Raw genomic sequence first — 22,326 nt, 5'->3', positions numbered from 1 at the left:
GCCAGTGCGAAGACTCAGAGGAGGGAGCAGGTCTGGTGGGCGCTGGCTGGCCGAGCAAGGAGGGAAGAGCAGTGCGGAGAGCAGAGAGCAAGCGCTAAGGCTGTGACTGGACGGTGGAATGGTCTCTGGCCGTCACCTGACTCTCGAAAGGGTAGTCACCGTGGTCACCTCCCTCCAAGCACAAGTGGCATGGCCCCAGGGCATCTCTCCTTGGTCTTTGCCACCTGACCCACCAGAGGTATCCCCCAACACACACCAGGCAGGTGCCCCACCCGTGACTAGGTAACCTGACATGGTGGGGTGCCAAGGAGACACCCCAACGACCGCTGGGAGGGAACAGGGGAGCAGGGCTGCTGTTGTCAACAGGGCAGCCCCACCCCAAACGGAAACACCTGTGGCAATGGGGGGGCTCCGGAGAAGCCTCAGAGCCTCAGAACCTTTTCTGGGTCCCGGTCCCCTCCCGCGGGGTCTCTGCCCTCCAGCACGGGGTGGGGCGGGCTTGCAGGCTGCAAGTCCGGGGCGGTGCCCCCTTCTGACCTGTCCCTGCCCCTTCCTGCCCTCTTTGATGTGGCCCCACTTCCTCTGGCAGGAACCCCCGCCCTCACTGGGTCCTGGTAAAAAGGAGCCGCGGAGCCGGTCCAGAGGCAGCAGCTCCTCTCTCCTCTTGGCCCTGTCTCCCAACCCTTGTACCAGTGCTGTGCCTCAGTCCCTGGTACAGGCATGGGGGGCAGGGACCTGGGGACCCCACAGCACCGGGCCCCGAGGGATGAAGTCAGGTGCCTCCATCTCCGCCTGCTGCGACTCGGGTGAGGGTCTCTCTCCAGATTCTAGAAGTCAGCACCCCCCCCCCGCCTTGCTGACCCCCAGGTCTATCATCTCAAACTTGATTTCCTGCTCAAGGTCTGTAGGGTCTTGTTCTGAAATCTGAGTCTGTCACTACCTGTGGCCTCCGACCTTGTTCAGAGTCCAGGGAGCCCTCTGTCCTTATCTCTGTAACTGACCCTCAAGGTCCTGCTCCCTGTTCCCAGTTCTTCTCTAATAGAATGCCTTCCACTGTTAGGGTCAACCTCTCCCCTTTCCCCGACACTGTCTGGCCATGTCAAACAGCTCTTTCCCTGGGGCGCCTGGGTGGCTCAGTCGTTAAGCATCTGCCTTCGGCTCAGGTCATGATCCCAGTGTTCTGGGATAGAGCCCTGCATCAGGATCCCTGCTCAGCGGAAAGCCTGCTTCTCCCTCTCCCACTCCCCCTGCTTGTGTTCCCTCTCTCGCTGGCTGTCTCTATCTCTGTCGAATAAATAAAATCTTAAAAAAAAAAAAAAAAAAAAAGCTCTTTGCCTGACCCTGTCCCCATTTCTCTCCTCCCCTAAGGCCACCCCGACCAGGTCAGTCTTCCTTCCAGGGGCTTCCTAACCCGTATCTGAGCAGCCTGCAACCGGGTCCTGCAGAGGTGGGTACCAGGCTGGCTTCAGCTCAGGCTATGAGTGATGCTCTCAAAGCCAATTTCCTTAATTTTCAGGCAAAGGAAGTATCTAGAGCCTGAGACCTGGCGCTCAGCTACTCACCGAAGGGAGAGCCTGCCCCCTGAGGAGTTTGCTGTCTGCAAAGGGGCATGCGCTCACTCAGGAAGGGGCAGTGGGGCCTGGGGCTGGAAGGGGGAGCTGCCTGGCTTCCCTGCCCCACTCCTCCACTGTCAAGGAGACAGGAAAGCCCAGGTTGAAGCCAAGACCTCTGTGGTTCAGAACCGGGCAGCACAGGACTCCACGAGCCCATGCGCTACCCCCCACCCCGCCTCACCGCCCCAAGCAGGCCCAGAGTGGCTACTTCTCCCCCCCTCCAAGGCCAGAGGGCCTAGACCAGAGTTGAGAACGCAGGAGCCTACGCCCTCACTCACTTCCTCCCCAGAGACTGGGGGTGGGGGGCACGCCCCAATGCCAGGTAGAAGGGCTTACTTATTCCGACACCAAGAAGTGACATGGACCAAAAGGAGACCCAAAGAGGGGAGCAGTGTCTTAATACAGGTTCATATCTTCATTTACAGATGAGAGGACAGGAAGGATGTGGCTCCCAGTCCCACCCCTTACATGGGGGGTCCAGAGGATGAAACAGAACCCCATCTTTTGCATCAACCCCATTCAATTTCCAGAAACAATCCCACTGGTAAAGGAGCGGATACCCTGGGCCAAGCCCCTGACTGGGAAAATAACTTTATTTTCTTCAGGGGTGTGGACAGATGTCTAGTCTCAGAACTTCTGGAATTGCTTCTTGGTGCCAGCAGCCTTTGTGACTTTGAGCACGTTGAAACGCACGGTCTTGCTCAAGGGCCGGCACTCGCCCACTGTGACGATGTCGCCGATCTGGACATCCCTGTGGAGGTGGGCAGGGGCTGTCACGGGCTGGATTGTCCCATGCAGGCCACTAGAGGCTGAGGCCTCTCTGCTTTGGCCCCACCAAACCCTACCCAAGCTCCAGTTTCACCTGCCCCTGGTCATTATTTATGGAACACAAACTGTGTCCAACATACCAAACTCAAAACTACAGAGAACACTCCACCCCTTTCAGGGACTGCTCAGGGCAGACGACCTCCATTGATCCTCTCCAGTTTACCCAGACTGGAGGTTCCTGAGGACATCTGCTTGGTTATACCATTCTCCTCAACAGTTTACTACCCACACAGCGGCCAGAGTGCCCCATTAACCCCGGCCAGGTCCCATGTCACTCAGAGTTGGAGGCAGACCACCCCCTCCTCTCTGCCTGGGAACCCGAGGGCCCTTCATGTTCACCTGAAGCAGGGGGACAGGTGCACGGACATGTTTTTGTGGCGCTTCTCAAAGCGGTTGTATTTTCGGATGTAGTGGAGGTAGTCTCGGCGGATGACAATGGTCCTCTGCATCTTCATCTTAGTCACCACACCTGGGGGGAGGGGACGGATCATAGGTCAGCCCCCCAGCAAGGGGGGCTTTGAGCAGCCCAGAGCACGCTGGGAGTTGGGAGCAGCCAAGGACAGATCCCAGGTCCCGCTGCTGACATCAGCTGTGCCAAGTGGCTTTCTCAGCAGTGCCTGTGGCGGGCATCTGAAGACCATCGTGAAAGGACATCATCTGCCAGTGCCCCCTGAAACCAGGAGTCTGCCAACTCCTTCCTCACCCAGGAATCTGAGCATCCCCAGCCCATCATCCCTCAGACCCAGAAATCTGAACCCAAGCCCCAGAGGCCCTCACTCACCAGACAGAATCCGCCCTCGGATGGAGACATTACCAGTAAAGGGGCATTTCTTGTCAATGTAGGTGCCCTCAATGGCCTGAATAAGGGAGAGAAAGGAGTGAGCCTTGAACAAGCAGTTCCTGAAATAACGGTGGGGGGGAGGCGCCCTCAGGAACATGAACTACATTTCCCACCAGCCCCTGGACCAGACACTCCAATGTGGGCAAGGTAACCGGGTTTGTGCACACGTGTAGGGACACGGGGGTCTCCTTCCTTCTGAGAGTAGCCTCCATACCTCCTTGGGTGTCTTGAAGCCCAGACCGATATTTTTGTAGTATCGCGGGAGCTTCTCCTTGCCAGTTTCTCCAAGCAGGACCCTCTTCTTATTTTGAAAGATGGTTGGCTGCTTTTGGTAGGCGCGCTCAGTCTAGGTGGGAGGAGGAAGCTGGTGAGCCTGAAGCCGGCAACCTGGCCTGGAAACCTTCCCAGAGACCCCCAGATCCCATCCTCTCCAGCATTTACTCCCCAAACGGCAGCCTCCCAAGCCTCGATAATTACCGTCAAAAACACTAACCCCGAGTCTCTATGTTCAAACTCAACTCTGAACCAGAGTTACTACAGCATTAATGTTCTAAAACACCTCCCATAACCCGCAGAATTCATTCCTTAAAACCCAGGCACAATCATTTCTCTAACAACGTGGACACCTTTCAGCAACGATTATTCTCCAAGCCACGGGAACACCCATCTAGGATTCTCTCCTTATAAAATATATGCGACTTCAGAAATAAATACCGAAACCACGGGCCTCCTGGATTAACCCTTAGCTCAGTTCTCACAGGATTAACCTGATGGCCCAAGGCCTCCGGAAAACCACCCCGTAAACCTTGAGTTTTAAGAAGATAACACCTAAAAGGCTTGAGCCTCCACTAAACCCCACGCGGGCAGGCCCTGGGACTTAGGAGACGCTAATCTAGATTAATTCAAAGACACGCGCCCCCGAATTAAGTCTGGGAAATCGAGGCTGCCTCGCATTAACCCCCGAACTGGTGCGCGGGGTCCTTCTCTCCGGGACGCGCCCGAGGCCGGGGGTGCGCCCCGCAGCATCCGCGCCAGCCCCGAGCCCGCACCTGAATGTCCGCCATCTTCCCGGCCGCCTCAAAAAAGGAAAGCCGGAAGGGTGTCCGGGTTTCCTTATCGACAGCAAGGGGGCTAGGGAGGAAGTGACGAAAGGGGGCGGGAGCACGGTTTGGGGCGGTGCCTCAGGCGCGACTGCGATTGACGGGCGGCCCAAACCTAGCACGCGATTCGGAGACTGCGCGGACGCTCCACAGGAAGAAGGGCAGGGGGTCGGGCAGCGGCAGTCGGCGTCTCGCTAAAGTCACGCAGTGAATGTGCTGGGCGCGCTAGTTCACATTGGGAAGGCGAGGCCAGCCTTGAGCCGCCTACGTTATCGCGAGAGTTATAGGGAGGCGGGCATGTTTCGGCAGGGCTAAGATCACGTGGGGTATGGAGACCGCGTGGCTGTGCTCCTGCAGAATTCAAACGGGATGCGGTGGCGGCCATCTTTTTGCGGGGCGGCCCGCACGGTCTCAGGAGCATGAGCCAACGGCGTCGCCATCTTTGTGAGGGGCGGGCGTAGACCATGAGTTTTTTTTCAAGTTTAATGAAGTTTGTTGTCCTTGATGTCCTGTTTCAACCCCAGACAACGGTTTAGTGAAAAACAAAACAAAAACCCTTCTGCTGATTTTCTGCCTGAGCACTGTCCGGTAGAACTTTCCGCAATGATGGAAATGTTCTATATCTCCGCCGTCCAACATGGCAGCCGCTAGCACTTCAAGTGCGTATGTGACTGAGGACTTCAACTTTTAACTTTGTTTCATGTTATTAGATTTAAATTTACACAGCTACATGGAGCTAACGTCTACGGCATTGAGCGGGCAGGTCTATAATTGGATACTCATTTTATAAATTCTTAGAAAGCAAAGTCTTACGAAACAGATTAAATATCTATATATATCTATCTATATAGATATAGATATATAGATATAGATAGATGCAACTGATAAAGAATTGGTCTCCAAGTGTCCAAACGCTCCCTCTCCATTTGCGTACTTAACCTGTAGCATGAGGCTCTGGTGCGCAGACCACATTTAAAAGGCCTAACTCTCTCGTGATGCGGCTCTTCAGTTTTACATTCTTAGAGCTGACTGCCCCTCCCTCCTCCTTCCTTGCTGCTTCTAAAACATGTGGATTCCTCTGGGCCTTGGGACTTTTCAACTTGCTGTTCCTTCAGTTGAATTATTTAGCGCCTCACCTCTCAGGCTCTGGCGGAAACTACCCCTCCCCACCCCCAGCCTCCACACTGGTGACCCACTATGAAGAGGGTGAGGTTTCCAGAGCGCCTGGGTGGCTCAGTCGGTTAAGTGCCTTCGACTCAGGTCATGATTCCGGAGTTCTGGAATTGAGTCCCACATCGGGCTCCCTGCTCAGCAGGGAGTCTGCTTCTACCTCTGCTCTTCACGCTGCTCATGCTCTCTCTCTCTCTTTCTCAAATAAATAAATACAATCTTTAGGGAAAGAATTAAAAAATAAATAAAACCTATGTCTTCCCTTCCCCCACCGACCTTGTCGTAGCTTTCTTTTTTGAAGAAATAAGTAATTTCTGGAGTTTTTGATTGAGTTGATAAGGATCTATGATGTTTAGTTTTTTAAAAAAAGTTGTTATTTGCAAGGTGTGCTAAGCTATGTATAAAAACGACTTAGAAAAAAGCCTGGAAGGAAATGCATGACATCGCCGCTGGTGGTTTGCATCTCCAGGTGGTGAGATTAGGTGTGATTTCCTCTCTGGTTTTTAAAATGCTCAGTATTTTGCAAATGGCTCAGAATAGCTGATGAGATTTTGATGATAAGGGAAAAGCAAAAATATATATATTGCTTCACCATGAAGGGGTGGGGCAGTTTGGAGATATTTAGGTTCACAGCTTCTAATGACCACAACCCACAGTAGGAAATACAGTCGCATCCTGACCAAACACCTGTTTCTCTCTCCTCCCCTTCCCTCCCTTCCTCGTGCTTTATTATTTTTTTTAAGTTTACTTATTTGTTTAAGTAATCTCTACACCCAACGTGGGGCTTGAACTCATGACCCTGAGATCAAGAGCCGTATGCTCTTCCAACTGAGCCAGCCAGGTGCCCCCTTCCTCTTGCTTTCTAATTCAACTTTCTCCTTTCCTTCCTGCAATACACTGATTTTTTTTCTTTTCGTTTCTATTCAATTTCGTTGTCATTTCAAGGCTGGTTACAACCCACCACATTGATTTTGGCCCTGCAGTGCCAGACAGCCTTGACGCACAATGATGAACTCCAGCCAACTCTAGTGCTGATCACTTGAGGGAGTATTTCTGGCCTCTGCCGGATTTCAGACATATTTACCAGGGTTTCACAATAGAAATGCAAATGACCTGGAGAAGCTCATGTTCCCATGTGCACCCCAAAGCCTAGCAAAGTAAGACCCTCCCTTGGGCCCTGCCAGGGATGGGAAATGGACCAGGATGGGAAAGGGTGCTAGAACTCCTAGGGGACGGGGCGCCTGGGTAGCGCAGTCGTTAAGGCGTCTGCCTTCGGCTCAGGGCGTGATCCTGGCGTACCGGGATCGAGTCCCACATCAGGCTCCTCCGCTGGGAGCCTGCTTCTTCCTCTCCCACTCCCCCTGCTGTGTTCCCTCTCTCACTGGCTGTCTCTCTGTCACATAAATAGATAAAATCTTTAAAAAAAAAAAAAAAAAAAAAAAAAAAAGAACTCCTAGGGGACGAGGCAGAGATGGGCCAGGCATGCCCGCACACTGTGGGAGGGGGCTTTGTGGGCAAGGTGCAAGAAGGAGCTTTGAAAACCACCCGGAGGTTCTGAGTCTCCAAGTTTGCCCTCTAGAAAGGATTAAGGGGATGCCCAGAGATTCCATTTTCATCGTCTAATGGTGAAGGATGTTGTGCACCTTCTCACGTGCTTATTGGCCATTTGTCTATCTTCTTTGGTGAAATATTTCTTCAAATTCTTGCCCGATCTTTAGTTGGTTTTCCTTCTTATGGAGTTTGGAGAATTTTTCTTTTTCTTTTATTTATTTATTTAAATTTGAAAGACAGAGAGAGAGAACACAAGTGGAGGCAGGGGAGCAGAGGAAGAAGTAGACTCCCCACTGAGCACAGAACCCGATGACGGGCGTGATTCTGGGATTCCAGGATCATGACCTGAGCCAAAGGCAGACGCTTAACAACTGAGCCACCCAGGTGCCCCTGGTTTGTTTTTTGTTTTTCTTAAATATACCCAGGAAACAAGTTCTTCAAAAGAGGTGGGATTTGCAAGTATTTCCTCCCAGTCCGTGGCTTGTTTTTTTCGTGGCTTGTGTTTGAAGTGGGAAGTTTTTACATGTTTGTACAGCCAAATTTATCTTTTTAAGGGATCATGCTTTTGGTAGGACTATATTGTGCTGCTTTAACAGGCAGTTTTGTTAAACTTAGTATTTAATTTTGGCCACTGCTGGAGGCAGCTCCCGTGGTGAGGGGGAGCCCCAGGAGGGGCAGAGATACTACCCGTTTGTAGATTCTAAAGAAAACTAAGTCACTGCGGTATCTTGGACATTTTGGAAAGATTACCAAGACAGGACATGTGAGTTGTAATCTGCCCCCTGAATTAAAGTAAAATGCCCTGTGAATTACAATAAAATGTCTTATCACATTCAACCAGTTTTCTCTGCGCTGTTAGGCATTTGAATATTGAAACTTCTTAAATTTCCAAGTGTTATTGACCACTAATCCTTAAGGGCAGCATGTTAACAAGTGATTGTGAAGATCCTGGTACCTGAGCAATGCTCCATTTACCCTTCCAGATTTAAGAAGTTGTTTTACGAGCGCCTGGGTGGCTCAGTCAGGTAAGCTTCCGACTCAGGTCATCTCAGGGTTGTGAGCTGGAGCCCTGCCTCGAGCTCCACGCTGGGCGTGGAGCCTGCTTAAGACTGTCTCCCTTCAGTCTTATATTCTTATAAAGCATTAGATTTCATATTCCCACCTCCAGTGCCTACTGCTACTTGCTAAGTTTCCTGTCCCAGTTTCTTTACACAAAGCACAGACCTCCTGGTGTGGCACAAAAAAATAGCCCACCAGCCCCCACAACGATGGGACTGGTCTTAAGATGGTGACAATTCCATCCTTTGCAGCTGAATTAGTGAGACAGTTTAGGTCCACTGGGCAACGTTAGGGCATGATGCTTTTGAGAAATACACCTATACAGACTCTCAAAGGATTTCCTTGAATGGCAGGTAAAAACTCTTGGTAAGTAGATAAAAACTCCAACGGACAGGTTATAATCCAACCACTGTGCAAAGTGACTTGAGCATGGCCAGTCGTTATCTGTCAAGCCCCCTTTGCTTGCCAAGGGCCTGCCTCCACAGCAGACACACACTGCAAAGACGCCACGTTTCTTTAAAAATAATTTATTAGTTTGGGATCACAAAATACAGGGAAAGCACCAGGGCAGTGCCTGTGACCCTCTGGCTGTACTTCCCAGGCTGCGCATCTGGACTACCTGCGAACACCACCAGGCTTGGCCCCCACCATGTTCGCACCCTAACTGCTGCAGAGCATAGCACCCGAGCCCGGGACAAGTTTAAACACCCCATTCACAACACAGGGCTCCCCTCCAATCATTTCCAAATCGCTCTTGCAAACGGTGAAGTAGTTGTTCCAACTATCAAATTTCTGAGAACTCTCGGGAATGAGTAGGTCACAGGCAATTATGCCTCCAAGCTCTTAGAGTTGTGTGTTTTTCTTTTTAACCTTTTAAGAAAGCGTTTCATAACAGCAGTGACTAAAGCCCTTTCTGTGTCCCCAGCATTCTAAGCCCCAGGCTGCCTGTAGCTCGAGGACAGCAGCCCCGGGGAGTCCCCCATATCCTAGGGCGGCGGTGGAGGAAGGGCAGGCCAGGCCAAGCATGAGGAATAAACAGTCAATTTTATTGGGCTCAGACCAGGAGTCCATGGGTCTTGAGGACCTCTGTGTATTTGTCAATTTTCTTCTCCACGTTCTTTTCGGCCTGTTTCCGTAGCCTCTGTGGGGTTTAAAGAACAGATGGTGGTCAATGGCTGCTGCCCAGGACCTTTGCCATCCCAGGAACCCAATCCTACTCCCCGCCCCAAGTTGGGCCTCAAGTAGAGGCTTCTGGGACCAAAGCCCACTGTATCCAGAGAGTTCACCCACAAGGCCCTGCCCAGGAGTGTGGTGCCCTTGGTCTCCAGCCCATCCTCACCATGAGCTGCTTCTTCTTCCGGTAATGGATCTTGGCCTTCTCCTTTCTCTTCTCCTCCAGGGTGGCTGTTACTGCCTGGTACTTCCAGCCAACCTCATGAGCCAGGCGCCCCAGGTAAGCAAACTGTGGGGGAGGGGAACGAAGTTCTAAGCAAGTGGAACCAGGGGGTCTATGGGACAGGGAGTTGACAAGCTGTCCTAGAGGACTCCACTTTCCCCACCACGCCTAAGTTCAAGGCACACCCACCCCCTGGGGGCTCCTGCTGGCATCAGCTGAGCCATTGGCATTATCGGCACCGCCCAGTGGCATCCGCAGACCATCGTGAGAAAGAGCCATCATCTGCCAGTCTCGGGCCTCAAGTTCGCCCCCTAGCAAGATGATTTAGGGAAACCTGAACTCACCTTCCGCGTGGGCTTCAGGCGTACCACCTTGAGGGCAGCAGGAACCACCATCCGCTTTTTCTGTTAGAGAAGGAGAGGGGCTTAAGAGCCCTGGAGTAAGGGGCAGGCAGGGAAGAAGGCTGGCTGGAGCAGCGTCTCAGCCAGTGCTGTTCTCATGAGGGTCAAACAATGTAGGTACAACTGCAACATCACAGACGCCAGACACACGGCTGCTGCGCAGACGGCCGTCGAGCTCACCTTGTCGTAGGGTGGTGGGATCCCATCGAATACCTTCAGGCGGTCCAGGGCAGCCTGGCCTCGCTTGGTCTTGTGGGGCAGCATGCCTGTGGGTGGAGGGACAGCAGGCTCGCTCCGCGGGGCTCACGAGGACCCCACCCCCCACCCCCCCAAGCAGGCACACTGGTGGCCTCAGATGGTAGTGCATGTGGAGTCATCTCATGGTCGGGGGACTCGAACACGAGTGGGAGAAGTCCTCATCACTGGCCACCCATCCCACCGCCACCTGCAGTCCTCAGGCCCAGCTCACCTCGCACTGTCCGCCAAAAGATGCGGCTGGGTGCTCGGAAGTGGTAGGGGCCACGGGATGGGTTGGTGTTCATGCGCTTGCGGAGGAAGGCCAGGTACTTCACTGGGGAGAGAGAGGATGCCAGGCCTCAGCCCCCAGCCACATGCTACCTTCTTCAACACACACATCCATACTCCCAAGGGCCTGTTAGGGAACGCAAATGAGCACCTCCCACCACTAGCAGGCTCACTTCTGGAGCCGAAGGCGGCCGCGAATCTCCCAGGTCCACCCTCTCCAGCCCTTCTCCCAGGTGCTAACTTACACTTGTTTCTGTAGAAGTTGCCAGAAATGTTAATGCCCTCACAGCGCACGACTACAACCTTCCGACCTAAAGAAGGAAAGTAAGGCAAATAAGGACAAAGGCGATGAAGCCACCCAAGGGCTCTACCTACAAACTGGCCGCCACCCACTTGCCCAGTTATTGCTGAGGACCGGAAACAGGGTTCATCCGTGGAGCTGACCACAATGCACAAGAAAGCCAAGACCCCAGCAGAGCTGGATTTGTGCTTCAAGTAACAGCCGACAGAAAAGAATTTTCCACCTCAGAGCCCCAGACCCCAAGAAAGGAAGTAGGCAGCAGGTCTCAGAGCGGTGCATGGGGTTGATCTCATGGTCGTGAGACTCAAACGAAAGATGGTGATTGTTGCTCATCACTGACCACTGGCTGGGACTCATGCCCAGGGGAGCTGTGGGCAGAGAAGACTTACCCAGAAGCACCTGTTTGGCCACGATGGCCGCCAGGCGGCCCAGGAGATGGCCTCGGCCATCGAGCACCAGGACCTGGTGGAGATAATAGGGTGAAAAGGCTTAGATGGACCCTCAGCTTGACCCCCCCCCCCCAAAGCAACACTGCATCCCTAGAGTGCCTCCTATCCATGAACAGGCCTGGAAACTAGAATCCAAGGCCCACTACAGATGTGGCCAAGAAAACAAATGGCTGACTCACGATTTCAGTTAATGGCATAGAACAAAGCCCTTTCCTCACATCTCAGCTGCCTGAAGGGCCGAAATTCTTAAGCCCCGATTACATTGAAGGGTGAGGATGAGCTGGGATTTGAACAAAGGCTGGCAACACTGTCCATTGATCCAGTCAGAATGTATAATCCCTGACACAAGTTGTGGAATTCCAACAGACCACTTCTCTCAAGGTGAAAGTTTCCAGTGCAAACTGAATCCTAAAGGAAACAGGCTCAGAGTGGTGAGGCTCTGCGAGTAGTCAGGAGCCTGGGCTGTATCTTATGCTGAATTGAACTCTGTGTCCCTGGCTGAACTGCTCAAAACCAAATCCTCAGCTTCACCACGAGTCAAGTGCCCACTCTTACCGAGTACTTGTTATATACTTGTGATTGTTGGAAGGCAGAAGGGTACAGAATCTAAAGCCAGGCTTCCTGACAATGTGACTTTGGCTAAAAATCTCCAGCTTCCTCACCTAGAAGATGAGGATAACAGGATCTGCCTCAGGAACATTATTGTAAGTTAACCGAATGACACCAAATATAAAGCAAACTGTGCCAGGCACCCAATAAATGCAGAAAACACGTGTTTCGGGAACTCTGCCACCTTCCTGACCCCACAAACGTGCTCCTTCCTTCCCCCACCGCTCAGACTCCTTACAGGAAATTCACATGGATACCCTTTCCCGAGCCATCCCCTCCTTTACATAGAACAAAGGAGACGAGGAATCCAGGGACTCGGAGCTAAGCTTCTGCTGTGCCCCTCGAGGGCCCCCAGGTGGTTAAGGGCAGTGGAGCCTTTTAGCAGCTCTCTGGCATTTTAAACCATCCGTCAGCCCCAACGAACAAGAGAGAGCCATTCGTTCCTAGACGTCTTGTAGGCACGAACGAACGCTCTGGACCCACTGCGTAAAATCTCCCAGCAAAGCGTCCAGGGCTGCAGGACACGGATGAGCACTCCCACGAGGGTGAAGCGCCGCGCGCCTGGGGCAGTGCGGGAGCGCCCTCCATTTTGGCCAATCCTCGGTTCCCCATCGCCCCGCAGCCGCCCATGCGCTTTCCGCGCGCTTCCCCGTAGCTAGGGACACATGACCCCGACTCGGCCAAAATCTGGCCGACTCGAACGGCAAAATCAGAGTTAATTTTAAAGTAACTCTCCCCGTGCTGGGAGCCCCCACAGTCGCCCCTAACGAACGGATGATGCCGCATTTTAGCCCCGGGTCAAAAAAACCGTCCCAGTATTTCGTATTATTCCCCCGTTGCAAACTTTTTTAGGCCCAAAGCCTCTCATTTCGATCAATTATCGAGTTTAGCTTTCACAACACACCTACGAGGAGAAAGAGGGCTCAACCTCGCTCTGGCCTGGATCCCACCCAGCCCCACGCCTCCCCGGCCCGCGCGGAGCCCGCACCTGCCCCTCCGCCATCTTCGGCAGCCGCCTGGGAAAGAAGGAAGGTTCGGCGCAGGGTTTCTTATCCCTTGAAACAGGGGCGGAGGAAGTGACGCCGCATGGGCTGTGCGGGCAGCCTTCCGTCTTTTCATTGGACCAAGTGTCTTGCGCGTGCGCAGAGGGGCCCCTCTAGAAGGCGGGTCATCTTCTGACTGTCCAATCTGGTTCCAATCCTTCCCGTCAGCTGTTAGGCAGCCATTGCTGTGCGGGGCGAGAGATCACGTGGGGTAGGAAACGGCTCTGCTGGGGCGGGGCTGGCCAGCCTCGGCCGCCATATTTTTGAGGGGCCGTTAATCTCCCTCTTCGGGGTTGCCCGGGTGTGTGCGGGGGTGGGGGGGCGGGGAGAGCGCCGTCACTCGCTCAGGCGACAGCAGGCTGCAGGGCACGTGGTAGCCCGCAGGGGGCAAGTGGGCTCTCTCTTCAGCGCTCATTCTAGGCTTAAAGGTCGATTCCGGTACCTCTTCTGCTTCCTTGTGACCTGGCCGAATCCCCCGCCCTGTCTGGGCCTCAGTATCCCCATCTGTAAAACAGGTGGAAGTAGTTTTCCCTGTGAGATCCAAGCGTGCATAAGGGAATGAGTTCCAGATGGCTTCTAGACCTTCTCTTTGGCTGTGTCCCTTGCCTCGGATGTCCTCCCCTCCAGCCCCACCTTCTAAAATCTGGCCTGTCACAGTCCCAGGGCTTTTTGGCTCAAGAGCTGTTTCCTCCAGAGCGAGTCTCGGGATGTCAGGCTGGGTCAGGTACCCCTCCCTGGGCTCCCGGAGTGCCTGTACTGCTGCCGTTAGAGCGGGTGGCCCGCTGTACTGAAGCACCCTGGTCCCTTGTCTTCTTCCCCATAGATCAGGAGCTCCGAGAGGGCGGGTTCTGGCTCGGTCTGGGTCCCAGCACTGCTGCGCACCGGCTCTGGGCCCCGAGAGGTCTCAGAAAACCGGTACCAGATGAATCATTACATTAACTGAAAAACCAGGACTCACACCCCAACTGCCCCGTGTGCACCCTGTCCCATCTACAGACAGGCCTAGCCACAGCTGGTAGAAAAAAATGGTTTATATACAATTTCCTGGGGACAAGGACTTTGTACAGAGGGGGATAGGTGGGGCTGGGGCTGGCGTTGGGGGCTGGCGTTGCCTCCGTCCTGGGGAGAGAGTGAGCGGGGCACCACCGTCGAAGAAGGGACCAGTCTCTAGCTGACTTCCTCCAAGTCCCAGCTCTGTGTCCTCTGGCAGGTGACTCATCTCGCTGGGCCTCAGTGACCTCTGTAAAATGGGATGATAGACATGTCTGTCTCACTGGGCCGTCTGGGGATCGTGGACAGAGGAGAGGAGAGCACCAAGCTCAGCGCTCTGCACAGACTGAGTACTGAAAACAATTCCATTTCCAGCGAGTGCCCACTGTGTTTTAGTTCCAAGAGAACTCTTCGCAAAGATGGAAACCGAGCAATATGGGCTCTCCCACACAGTTACAGAGCAGCCACGTGGGAACACTGGGCACTCCAAATGCCCCCAGGGCAACTGAGGAGCTGAGGTTTACATTTTACCTAATTTAAACTTAAACTGGTAATGTGCTTATTAGGAGAGCAGGAAAGCAGAGGGGACAGGAGCAAGGATGCGAGGAAAACTTCTCAACAGATTACCTTTTCCAAAAAAGTTGTAATAAAGATTATTGTACAGAAACAAGTGCTGAAATGAAAAATCATTTAAACAAAGAAACTGATCCTGGGCGCGACTGCATGGCTCAATGGTTAAGCGTCCGACTCTTTTCTTCTTTTTTTTTTAAGATTTTATTTATTTATTTGACAGAGAGAGAGAGAGACAGCCAGCAAGAGAGGGAACACCAGCAGGGGGAGTGGGAGAGGAAGAAGCAGGCTTCCTAGCAGAGCAGGGAGCCTGATGCCAGAACCCTGGGATCACGCCCTGAGCCGAAGGCAGACGCTTAACGACTGTGCCACCCAGGCGCCCCAAGCGTCCAACCCTTGATTTTTGACTTGGGTCAAGATCTCAGGGTTGGGGAATGAGTCCCACTGGGCGTGGAGCCTGCTTAAGATTCTCTCTCTCCCTCTCCCTCCGCCCCTCCACCTACCACCATGCACCCACGTGCTCTCTGTCTCTAAAAAAAGAAAAAAAGAAACCAATCTTGGATTCAGTTATTGGAAAACTTGTTTCTTTCTTTCCTTTCTTCCTTCCTTCCTTCCTTCCTTCCTTCCTTCCTTTTTTTTTTGAAAACTTCTGTTTTGAACAACTTAAGCAGGTGAATCTACTTTTGTAAATGTAAATTTCAAGAACTTTAAATACATAAGTTTTCGTTTGTTTGTTTGTTTGTTTAAGTAGGCTCGACATCCATAGTAGAGCCCAGCGCAGGCCGAACCCATGATCCTGAGATCAAGACCTGAGCTGAGACCAAGAGTCCGACACTCAACTGACTGAGCCACCCAGGTACCCCTAGAAAGTTTTTTTTTTTTAAGTGATCTCTATGCCCAATGTGGGGCTTGAACTCACAACCTTGAGATCAAAAGTCACATGCTTTACTGACTGAGAGAGCCAGGCACCCCAATTATTAGAAAGTTTTATTTTTAAAAAAATTTTGAAAGATTATTTATTTATATGCCAGAGAGAGAGAGAGAGAGAGAGAGAGCGCGTGCCCGCGCAAGCACACAAGCAGGGGGAGAGGCAGCCAGAGGGAGAAGCAGGCTCCCCGCTGAGCAAGGAGCCCGATGCAGGACTCGATGACAGGACTCTGGGATCATGACCTGAGCTGTAGGTAGACGCTTAACCGACTGAGCCTCCCTATTAGAAAGTTTGAAATGACGTGTGTGGCTTGTGTTCTTTTTCTGTTGTGTTCTCTTTTAAGGGCTTTGCATGCATTACTTAAACCTCCAGACAACTCTATGGTAGAAAGACTATTATTAGAATCTTTTGTACAGATAAAGAAACTGAGGCAGAAGAATGAGAAGCTTCGATGTCCAGAAGGCCCAGAGTCAATCCTGACTCTGTCACTCACGTGCTGGGAAACTTTTGGCAAATCATTTACCTCTCTGTGCCTTGGTTTCAGCCTCTATGAAACAGGATAATAATGGCACCAGCTTCTCAATGAAGTTAGTTCGTGGAAAGCCCCAGCATAAGGGCTGTATCGCTGAGGCATTGTATGTGTGAGCAATTATGGCAAAATGTTTCTTGTTAGAACCCTCTGGGTCCATCAAGAACCCACTAGGGCCTCCCCCGCTTCCTCCCTCCTGGCCCAGCTGCCTCCTGCCTCCACACCTGTTCCCACGTCCTTTCCTCCATCACTCACCTCCCCTGGCTCCCTGCTGCCCTGGGCAGGAAGTCCCAGCTCCCTCGCTTGGTGTTTGAGGCCTAGATTTTTCACACTCTCACTCACACCCACCCCAGGCTCGCTGAAGTTACTGGAACACTCAGAGCTTTTTCACACCTGGAGGGCTTTGCAGAGGTGGTCCTCTCTGCCCGCTTCCTTCAGGAGGCCACTCTCTCCTTGCTTGCAGACCCCTGCAGCCAAATATCTCCCCTGGGGCCCCTCACCGCCCCCCCAGGTCCCCACTGAGCTCACCCTCTTTCCCTAATCTCCCTGTTCCCCCAGATTTCCCACTGGGCCAGACCCAGGGTCGTCTGCGTCACCTGCCCAAGTCTGTCAATCTCCAGTGCTGTCCTCCCCCCCCCTTCTTTTTTTTTAAGATTTTATTTTTAAGTAATCTCCACACCCAACGTGAGGATCAAACTCACAACCCAGAGATCAAGAGTCATATCTCCACTGACTGAGCCAGCCAACGACCCCTCCCGCCCTGTCCTTCTTGATGCCTGAGCCCTGACTCTGCCTGTCCCCTCCTCTCTGTCCCCATGCTGCTGGTCCTGGCCCTGCCTAAGCCTTGTCCTCTCTCCCTGGACCCTCACCCGGCCTCCAGTCTGTCCCCCCTCATGGCCCCAGAGTGGTCTTCCTCATCCAGAGAAGACTCACGTCCCTTCCACCCCCACCCCCCAAGTCCACGGTTCTCAGCTTGGTGAAGGATTTACCAAGATGAGTCCATATGCCACGAGCCACAGGCGCAGCACGTCGTGGAGACTGGAGGCGCAGGTCAGCTGTGGCCACACAGGGTCAGCGCCACCCCCTCAGACCTCCCCATGCCCTCTGTCCACCTGCAGACTCACCTGCTCCCCAGGGTAGGGCGTCCTCCGCCTCCGCCTCCGCCTCCGCCAGCGCAGGCACCAGGCCGCGGACATCAGCAGGAGAGCCGCGGGCAGCAGCAGCAGCAAGAGGAGGAGCAGAGGGGCCTGGGGGGCCGGCAGGGCTGTGGCCTCCAAGGCCCCGGGGCTCCTTGGGGGCAGCAGCGTGGAAGAGTCTGAGGGGAGAGAGGAGGCCGGGTGACCAAGGAGAAAGGCCGGGCCAGAGAAGGGAAGGAAATAAAAGCAGCCCTGGTGCTGGCTGTGTGACCTCAGGTGGGCCGCTCGCCTCTCTGTGCCTCAGTCTCCTCATCTGTAAAATGGGGATATTCATTATACCTACTGCGTAAGGTGGTCACAAACATTAAATGAGTGGCCACACAGGAAGTTCTCAGAACAGTGTGGCACCTGGTCAGCTTGCATTTTCTTTTACAATTGGACAAATATACTTCTAGTGCTTATGCATCGATTTGTTTATTCCTCTTTTTCCTCCAGTGGGCTGTGAGCTCCCTGTGGGCGCCGGGGACCTTCTCTGTCTTATTTATTGCCAGAACGTACTACTTAGTGCTCGTTAAATAATATTATAATAGCTTAATTTCATACATTAAATATTGGACCAAATGACAAATTGACAAGTAATGAAACAAAGATCGCCCCAATCTTTGTTCCCTCTATACACTCACCCAGCTGCTCTCTCTTCCCCTCACTTGCTAGACTCTAGCCACCTGTGCCTCTTCACTGTTCCTGAAACACGTAGGCAGGTTTCTGCCTCAGGGCCTTTGCACTGGCTGCTGTCTTGTTCCCAACTTTCAGTGACTCTCCATCCAACCACCTCACGCCATGATTCCATCACCCTGTTGTAATTTGCCTGCGTAGGGCTCATTACGCTCAGAGAATTTACTGTTAATTCTTTGCTCACATGTTTATTGTCTGTTGCCTCAATTAGCATGTCAGACCCACATGTGCAAGACTTGGGTCTTGTCCTGAGCTGTGTCGCCAATGCCAGGCACCCCAGAGCTGTGGCTACCAAAATGCAGTCAAATGAACGAATAGTCATAAATGTAAGTATGGGTGACCCATGGAGCTTAACATAGAGGGTGAAATGATCGGAAGTGTGGGGACAAAGTGAGAACACAGCCAATGGGAGCAGGGTGGGGTCTGGGCTGGCCCAGGCGGGCGGAGGGGGTGAGGGGCTGCGGGATGGGAGAGGCGGGGGAGGAGCTGGAGGGGCGCTGGGGGCCTTTACCCGGCTGACACCGCAGCTCCAGGCACCCAGAGAAATTCCTGCGGGTGATCCGGGGCTTCAAGGCGGCCAGGTGCTTGGAGGTGTCCTGCAGGAGGTGGGAGATGTTGGTCTGGACGAAGCGAAGACAGCTGGGGAGGGGCTGGGAGCAGGGGAGGGAGATGTCACCAGGGCATCACCCCCGCAGTCTGCTCAGGCCAAGGGCCTTCCCTGCCTGGCAATGCCTACCGGGGCCCCGTGAGGCCTGGGTCACAGAGAGACATTGGACCCCTGCCCCCCGGACTGCTCGGGGAGGGTGCCCAGCAATGGGGCCTGAGAAAGAAACTCAGAATCGGCGCACCGGGCTCAGGACCCCCGCCCTCTGTCAGTGCCTACAGAAGAGCTTTCTCAGCAAGGGGCCCCCAGTGGGACTGGGGTTCCAGCTGCAGCTCCCGTGGGTTGCTAATCAAAAGAAATCTCCAGCAAGGCCTAGCAGAGCTTGGCCTCCAGTCCCTAGGAAGGCAACTCGCTCCCCTAGCTTGTCCCCCAAGTTCAGGGCTGACCTGCAAGGCACATAAGGTGACAAAGTGTATCTCTGTGTTGACAGCCTCCAGCAGGATTTGCATCTGGGACCCGGCCACAGCCTTGAGCTGTTCCATCCAGCGCTGGGCCNNAGCCGCCAGAACGGCCCGCAGAGCTCGTCCTGGGAGAGACAACCCAAGCTCAGGGGCCAGTCAGCAGAGGGGGCTGGGGGCTGGAAGGGTGAGGGGCTGGGGCCGGGAGTCCTGCGTCCCAGGGGAGGAGGGGGCAGGTCAGCCAACTGGTCCCCTGAGGGGTGGTGCTTCTCGAGTCTCTCCTTCCCCCACTGCCCCAGCCCTTCCCGTCTGTGACTCACGTCCTGGAGGTTGGAGGCGACAGTGACTGGGTAGTCCTGAAGCAGGTAATCAGACTGCGGGAGAAAACAGGGTCAGGCCTGGCCGAAGACAGGAGAAAACAGAACTATGGAGACCCAGAGGTTAGGGGACAGGGACCCCGAGAGAGGGGGACAGTGGGCCAGAGAGCAGGGGACAGGGACCCAGAGAAAGGGGGGGACAGTGAGCCTGGGGGGGGACAGAGACCCAGAGACCCAGAGAGAGGGGACCAATGAAGAGAGCGGAGGACAGGGGCCCAGAGAAAGGGGGACAGCGAGCCAGAGGGGGAGGACAGGGACACAGAGAGAGTGGGGGACAGGGACCCACAGAGAGAGGGGGGAGACAGCGATCCAGAGAGGGGACAGCGAGCCAGGGAAAGGGGACAGGGAGCCCCAAAGAAGGACACCTAGGTGGGGGAGCTCAGCGCCAATGACAGAACCTGGGCCTCAGAAAGGCGCCCAGGGAGGATGGGACAAGGCTCTCACCAGCTTGCGGATGGTGACCGAGAAGGTGGAGGAGATGGGGCTGTGGCTGAAGGAGCAGTCGGGGGTCCCGCGGAGGCCGGGGCTGAGCAGCAGCAGCAGCAGCAGGGAGGTCTGTGGGCGCGACACGGGGAGGGGGCGCCCTCTGTTGGCTCCACATGCACCCCTCATCTGGGCCCCCCTGGCCCGGATCTGTCTCCCCTCTTTCTCCCTTTCCAGGTCTCATTCCCTTCCGTCCAGGGCTTGGCCCTCCTGCTTCTGGCTCCTGTGTCCATCTGGGACCAGCCTTCCCTAGTCCTCTCTGCCTCTATGCTGGCCTTTCTGGCTCCTCTCCCCACTTCCCGGCTGCACCCAAGGCTCCCCGTTTCTGCTCACCTCAGCCCCAGACATTCCCTCTCTGCCCACCCACTTGCCCCTCTCTGTTCCTCTCTCCTGTTTCTCCCTCCACCTGGGTCCTGCCTTCCCCATTTGTACCCTCCTCCCTCCGTGTCTTTCCCCCACCCCTGCGCATGTCACCCACCTCTGTGCACATCCCCAACCCCTGTCCATGTCCCCCTCCTCTGTCCATGTCCCCACCCCTGCCCATGTCCCCCACCCCTGTCCATGTCCCCCTCCTCTGTCCATGTCCCCCACCCCTGCCCATGTCCCCCACCCCTGTCCATGTCCCCCTCCTCCGCCCATGTCCCCACCCCGTCCATGCCCACCTCCTCTGTCCATGTCACCCACCTCTGTGCACATCCCCAACCCCTGCCCATATCCCCCACCCCTGTCCATGTCCCCCTCCTCTGCCCATGTCCCCACCCCTGTCCATGTCCCCCTCCTCTGTCCATGTCCCCCACCCCTCCACGTCCCCCACCTCTGTGCACATCCCCCACCCCTGCCCATGTCCCCACCCCTGTCCATGTCCTCACCCCTCTGCATGTTCTCTGTGCATGTTCCCCGCCCCTGTGCACATCCCCCACCCCGTCCATCTCTCCCTTACTCCTGTCCATGTCCCCCACCTCTGTCCATCTGCTCTCTCAGCTCTGCCCATCTTGGTACCGCTCTGCCTTTCCCCCGCCTTGTCCCCCAGTATACGCACAGTTGGGCTCCAGGCTGGCGCCAGCACTATCATCTCGGCCGGAGGCCCCTCATGCCTATGGCCGGATCTTACAAGGGACAGAAGAGGGAGTCTCAGACCCCCACACCCCAGTCCCTTCCTCACCCGCCCCTTCACCTCCCCACCCCTCCCTTGGCTCCTTGATGTGGCTAAGTTTCCGCCTCCTACTCCCTCGGGCTTCCTGCGTGAGCCCCAGTTACGGTGAAAACTCATCTCCCCTTCTAAGAACCCCGACGTCCGGTCCTCGGAACTCTCCTCAGGCCAGGGACCCAGCGACCTGACCCCCATCCCTCCTCCCTCAGCGAGGAGGGGGACCCCAGCCCCGCCCCTCGGGGACCCGGAGTCCATTTCTCCTCACGCACCAGGCTTGCCCCGGCAGGGCGTGGAAGGGGCCAGGCCGGGTGACAGCCAGAGATCGAAAGCGAAAGGAAATTTTGGGGGGCGACAGTGAGCCGGGGTGGATCTGGCTGAGGCAAGGGGCGCCACCTGGTGGTGACAGGTGGCGCCTCATGCCGCTGAGGGCGCCTCCGCGGGACTCGCGCCCCAGAGCCCTGAGTTGGGTCGAAGCCCCAGCTGGGACACAGGACAAAGGGGGAGCTGCCTCCAGCCAGGAGCAATACCCACAGGGCAAGGAGGGGGCCAGCCTGGGGCCTTCATCCTTCCTTCGAATAGGGAAAGCCGGTCCGAGATGGACAGAGGAGCCAGAAGGAGGAGGGCCAAGCCCTGGATGGAGTGGAATGGGACCTGGAAAGGGAGAGACAGAAGGGGCCCCCGGGGCGAGGTGGGTGGGGGACAGGTGAGGGGTGCATGTGGAGCCAACAGAGGGCGCCCCCACCTGGAGCCGCACCCACAGACTTCCCTGCTGCTGCTCTGCCCTGACCTCTGGCTCCTTGGGACACAGCTCACCTCCACCTTGGATGTGTGGGCTAAGTGTAGCTTCTGGGGGGCTGCAGGGATCCTTGGCTTGTATCTGTATAACTCCATCCCTGTGTCTTCACCTGGCCTTCTTCTCTAGAAGCATCTCTCCCCTGGGTGTCTCTTACAAGGACACTTGCCATTAGATGTAGGGCCCACTCGGGTAACACAGGATGATCTTAGCTGGAGATCCTTAACTTTATTATATCTGCAAGGACTGTTTTTCCAAATAAGGTCACACGCATAGGTTCCAGGGGTGAGGACGTGGACATATCTTTTTTTGGGGGGTGTGTGTGACCATTCAAACCATTAAGTTCCCGCTAGGCTGTTTCCTACCTCTGGGCCTTTGCACATGCTGTCCCCTTGGCCTGGGTTGCTCTCCAGCCACATCAGATCTTCATGTTCCTTCAAGATTCAGTGCACTCACTCATCATCAGGGAGATGCAAACCACAGCCACAATGAGATATTGCCTCACACCAGTTGGGATGGCCATCACCAAAAAGACAGAAGTGTTGGGGCACCTGGGTGGCTCAGTTGGTTAAGCATCTGCTGGTGGGAATGTAAATTGGTGCAGCCACTATGGAAAATGGTATGAAGTTTCCTCAAAAAAATAATATAAACATAATAGAACTACCATAGGATGCAGTAATCCCACTT

The 22,326-nt window shown here is 54.6% G+C and overlaps 3 protein-coding genes and 5 non-coding genes across 8 annotated transcripts; all 8 read right to left on the bottom strand.

Annotated features, from left to right (window-relative positions):
• Positions 1–2,188: 2,188 nt before the first annotated feature.
• On the bottom strand, positions 2,189–4,482 carry RPS11 (ribosomal protein S11). Its single transcript, XM_008684548.2, has 5 exons — positions 4,332–4,482; positions 3,497–3,628; positions 3,223–3,298; positions 2,781–2,910; positions 2,189–2,364 (listed from the first exon to the last, which is right to left on the bottom strand). Exons 1-5 carry the CDS (start codon positions 4,344–4,346, stop codon positions 2,241–2,243), a joined length of 477 nt encoding a protein of 158 aa, XP_008682770.1. The 5' UTR covers positions 4,347–4,482; the 3' UTR covers positions 2,189–2,240.
• Positions 3,018–3,103, bottom strand: LOC121103589. The gene has a single exon (XR_005835837.1). It is a non-coding gene; the product is annotated as a small nucleolar RNA SNORD35 (small nucleolar RNA).
• A 4,705-nt stretch (positions 4,483–9,187) lies between the features above and the next one.
• On the bottom strand, positions 9,188–12,915 carry RPL13A (ribosomal protein L13a). Its single transcript, XM_008684547.2, has 8 exons — positions 12,832–12,915; positions 11,175–11,247; positions 10,730–10,795; positions 10,429–10,530; positions 10,140–10,225; positions 9,903–9,962; positions 9,502–9,624; positions 9,188–9,303 (listed from the first exon to the last, which is right to left on the bottom strand). Exons 1-8 carry the CDS (start codon positions 12,844–12,846, stop codon positions 9,217–9,219), a joined length of 612 nt encoding a protein of 203 aa, XP_008682769.1. The 5' UTR covers positions 12,847–12,915; the 3' UTR covers positions 9,188–9,216.
• On the bottom strand, positions 9,761–9,845 carry LOC121103590. The gene has a single exon (XR_005835838.1). It is a non-coding gene; the product is annotated as a small nucleolar RNA SNORD35 (small nucleolar RNA).
• On the bottom strand, positions 10,032–10,102 carry LOC121103588. Its single transcript, XR_005835836.1, has one exon. It is a non-coding gene; the product is annotated as a small nucleolar RNA SNORD34 (small nucleolar RNA).
• Positions 10,305–10,389, bottom strand: LOC121103586. The gene has a single exon (XR_005835834.1). It is a non-coding gene; the product is annotated as a small nucleolar RNA Z195/SNORD33/SNORD32 family (small nucleolar RNA).
• LOC121103587 lies at positions 11,045–11,128 on the bottom strand. Its single transcript, XR_005835835.1, has one exon. It is a non-coding gene; the product is annotated as a small nucleolar RNA Z195/SNORD33/SNORD32 family (small nucleolar RNA).
• Positions 12,916–13,899: 984 nt separating the features above from the next.
• Positions 13,900–21,199, bottom strand: FLT3LG (fms related receptor tyrosine kinase 3 ligand). The gene is given in 9 exon segments (XM_008684546.2): positions 13,900–14,126; positions 17,028–17,218; positions 18,286–18,424; positions 18,825–18,934; positions 18,937–18,964; positions 19,157–19,210; positions 19,658–19,768; positions 20,736–20,802; positions 21,116–21,199. Coding segments are annotated over 8 exon segments (876 nt in total). The 5' UTR covers positions 20,769–20,802; positions 21,116–21,199; the 3' UTR covers positions 13,900–13,916.
• Between the last annotated feature and the right edge of the window lie 1,127 nt (positions 21,200–22,326).

Source organism: Ursus maritimus, unplaced genomic scaffold (genome assembly GCF_017311325.1).
Source record: "Ursus maritimus isolate PB19 unplaced genomic scaffold, ASM1731132v1 scaffold_19, whole genome shotgun sequence".
Classification (NCBI taxonomy): Eukaryota; Metazoa; Chordata; class Mammalia; order Carnivora; family Ursidae; genus Ursus; species Ursus maritimus.
This window is presented reverse-complemented; position numbering and strand designations above follow the sequence as displayed.

What these genes read in the sequence shown, in the direction of transcription:
- RPS11 (XM_008684548.2), bottom strand. An exon ending in GCTTCAAGACACCCAAGGAG is followed by an intron (nt 3,299 to 3,496) that starts GTATGGAGGCTA and finishes TCCCTTATTCAG; the next exon opens with GCCATTGAGGGCACCTACAT. An exon ending in CCGAGGGCGGATTCTGTCTG is followed by an intron (nt 2,911 to 3,222) that starts GTGAGTGAGGGC and finishes CCCTCCCCCCAG; the next exon opens with GTGTGGTGACTAAGATGAAG.
- RPL13A (XM_008684547.2), bottom strand. An exon ending in CAACTTCTACAGAAACAAGT is followed by an intron (nt 10,531 to 10,729) that starts GTAAGTTAGCAC and finishes CTCTCTCCCCAG; the next exon opens with TGAAGTACCTGGCCTTCCTC. An exon ending in TCCCACCACCCTACGACAAG is followed by an intron (nt 9,963 to 10,139) that starts GTGAGCTCGACG and finishes CTTCTCTAACAG; the next exon opens with AAAAAGCGGATGGTGGTTCC.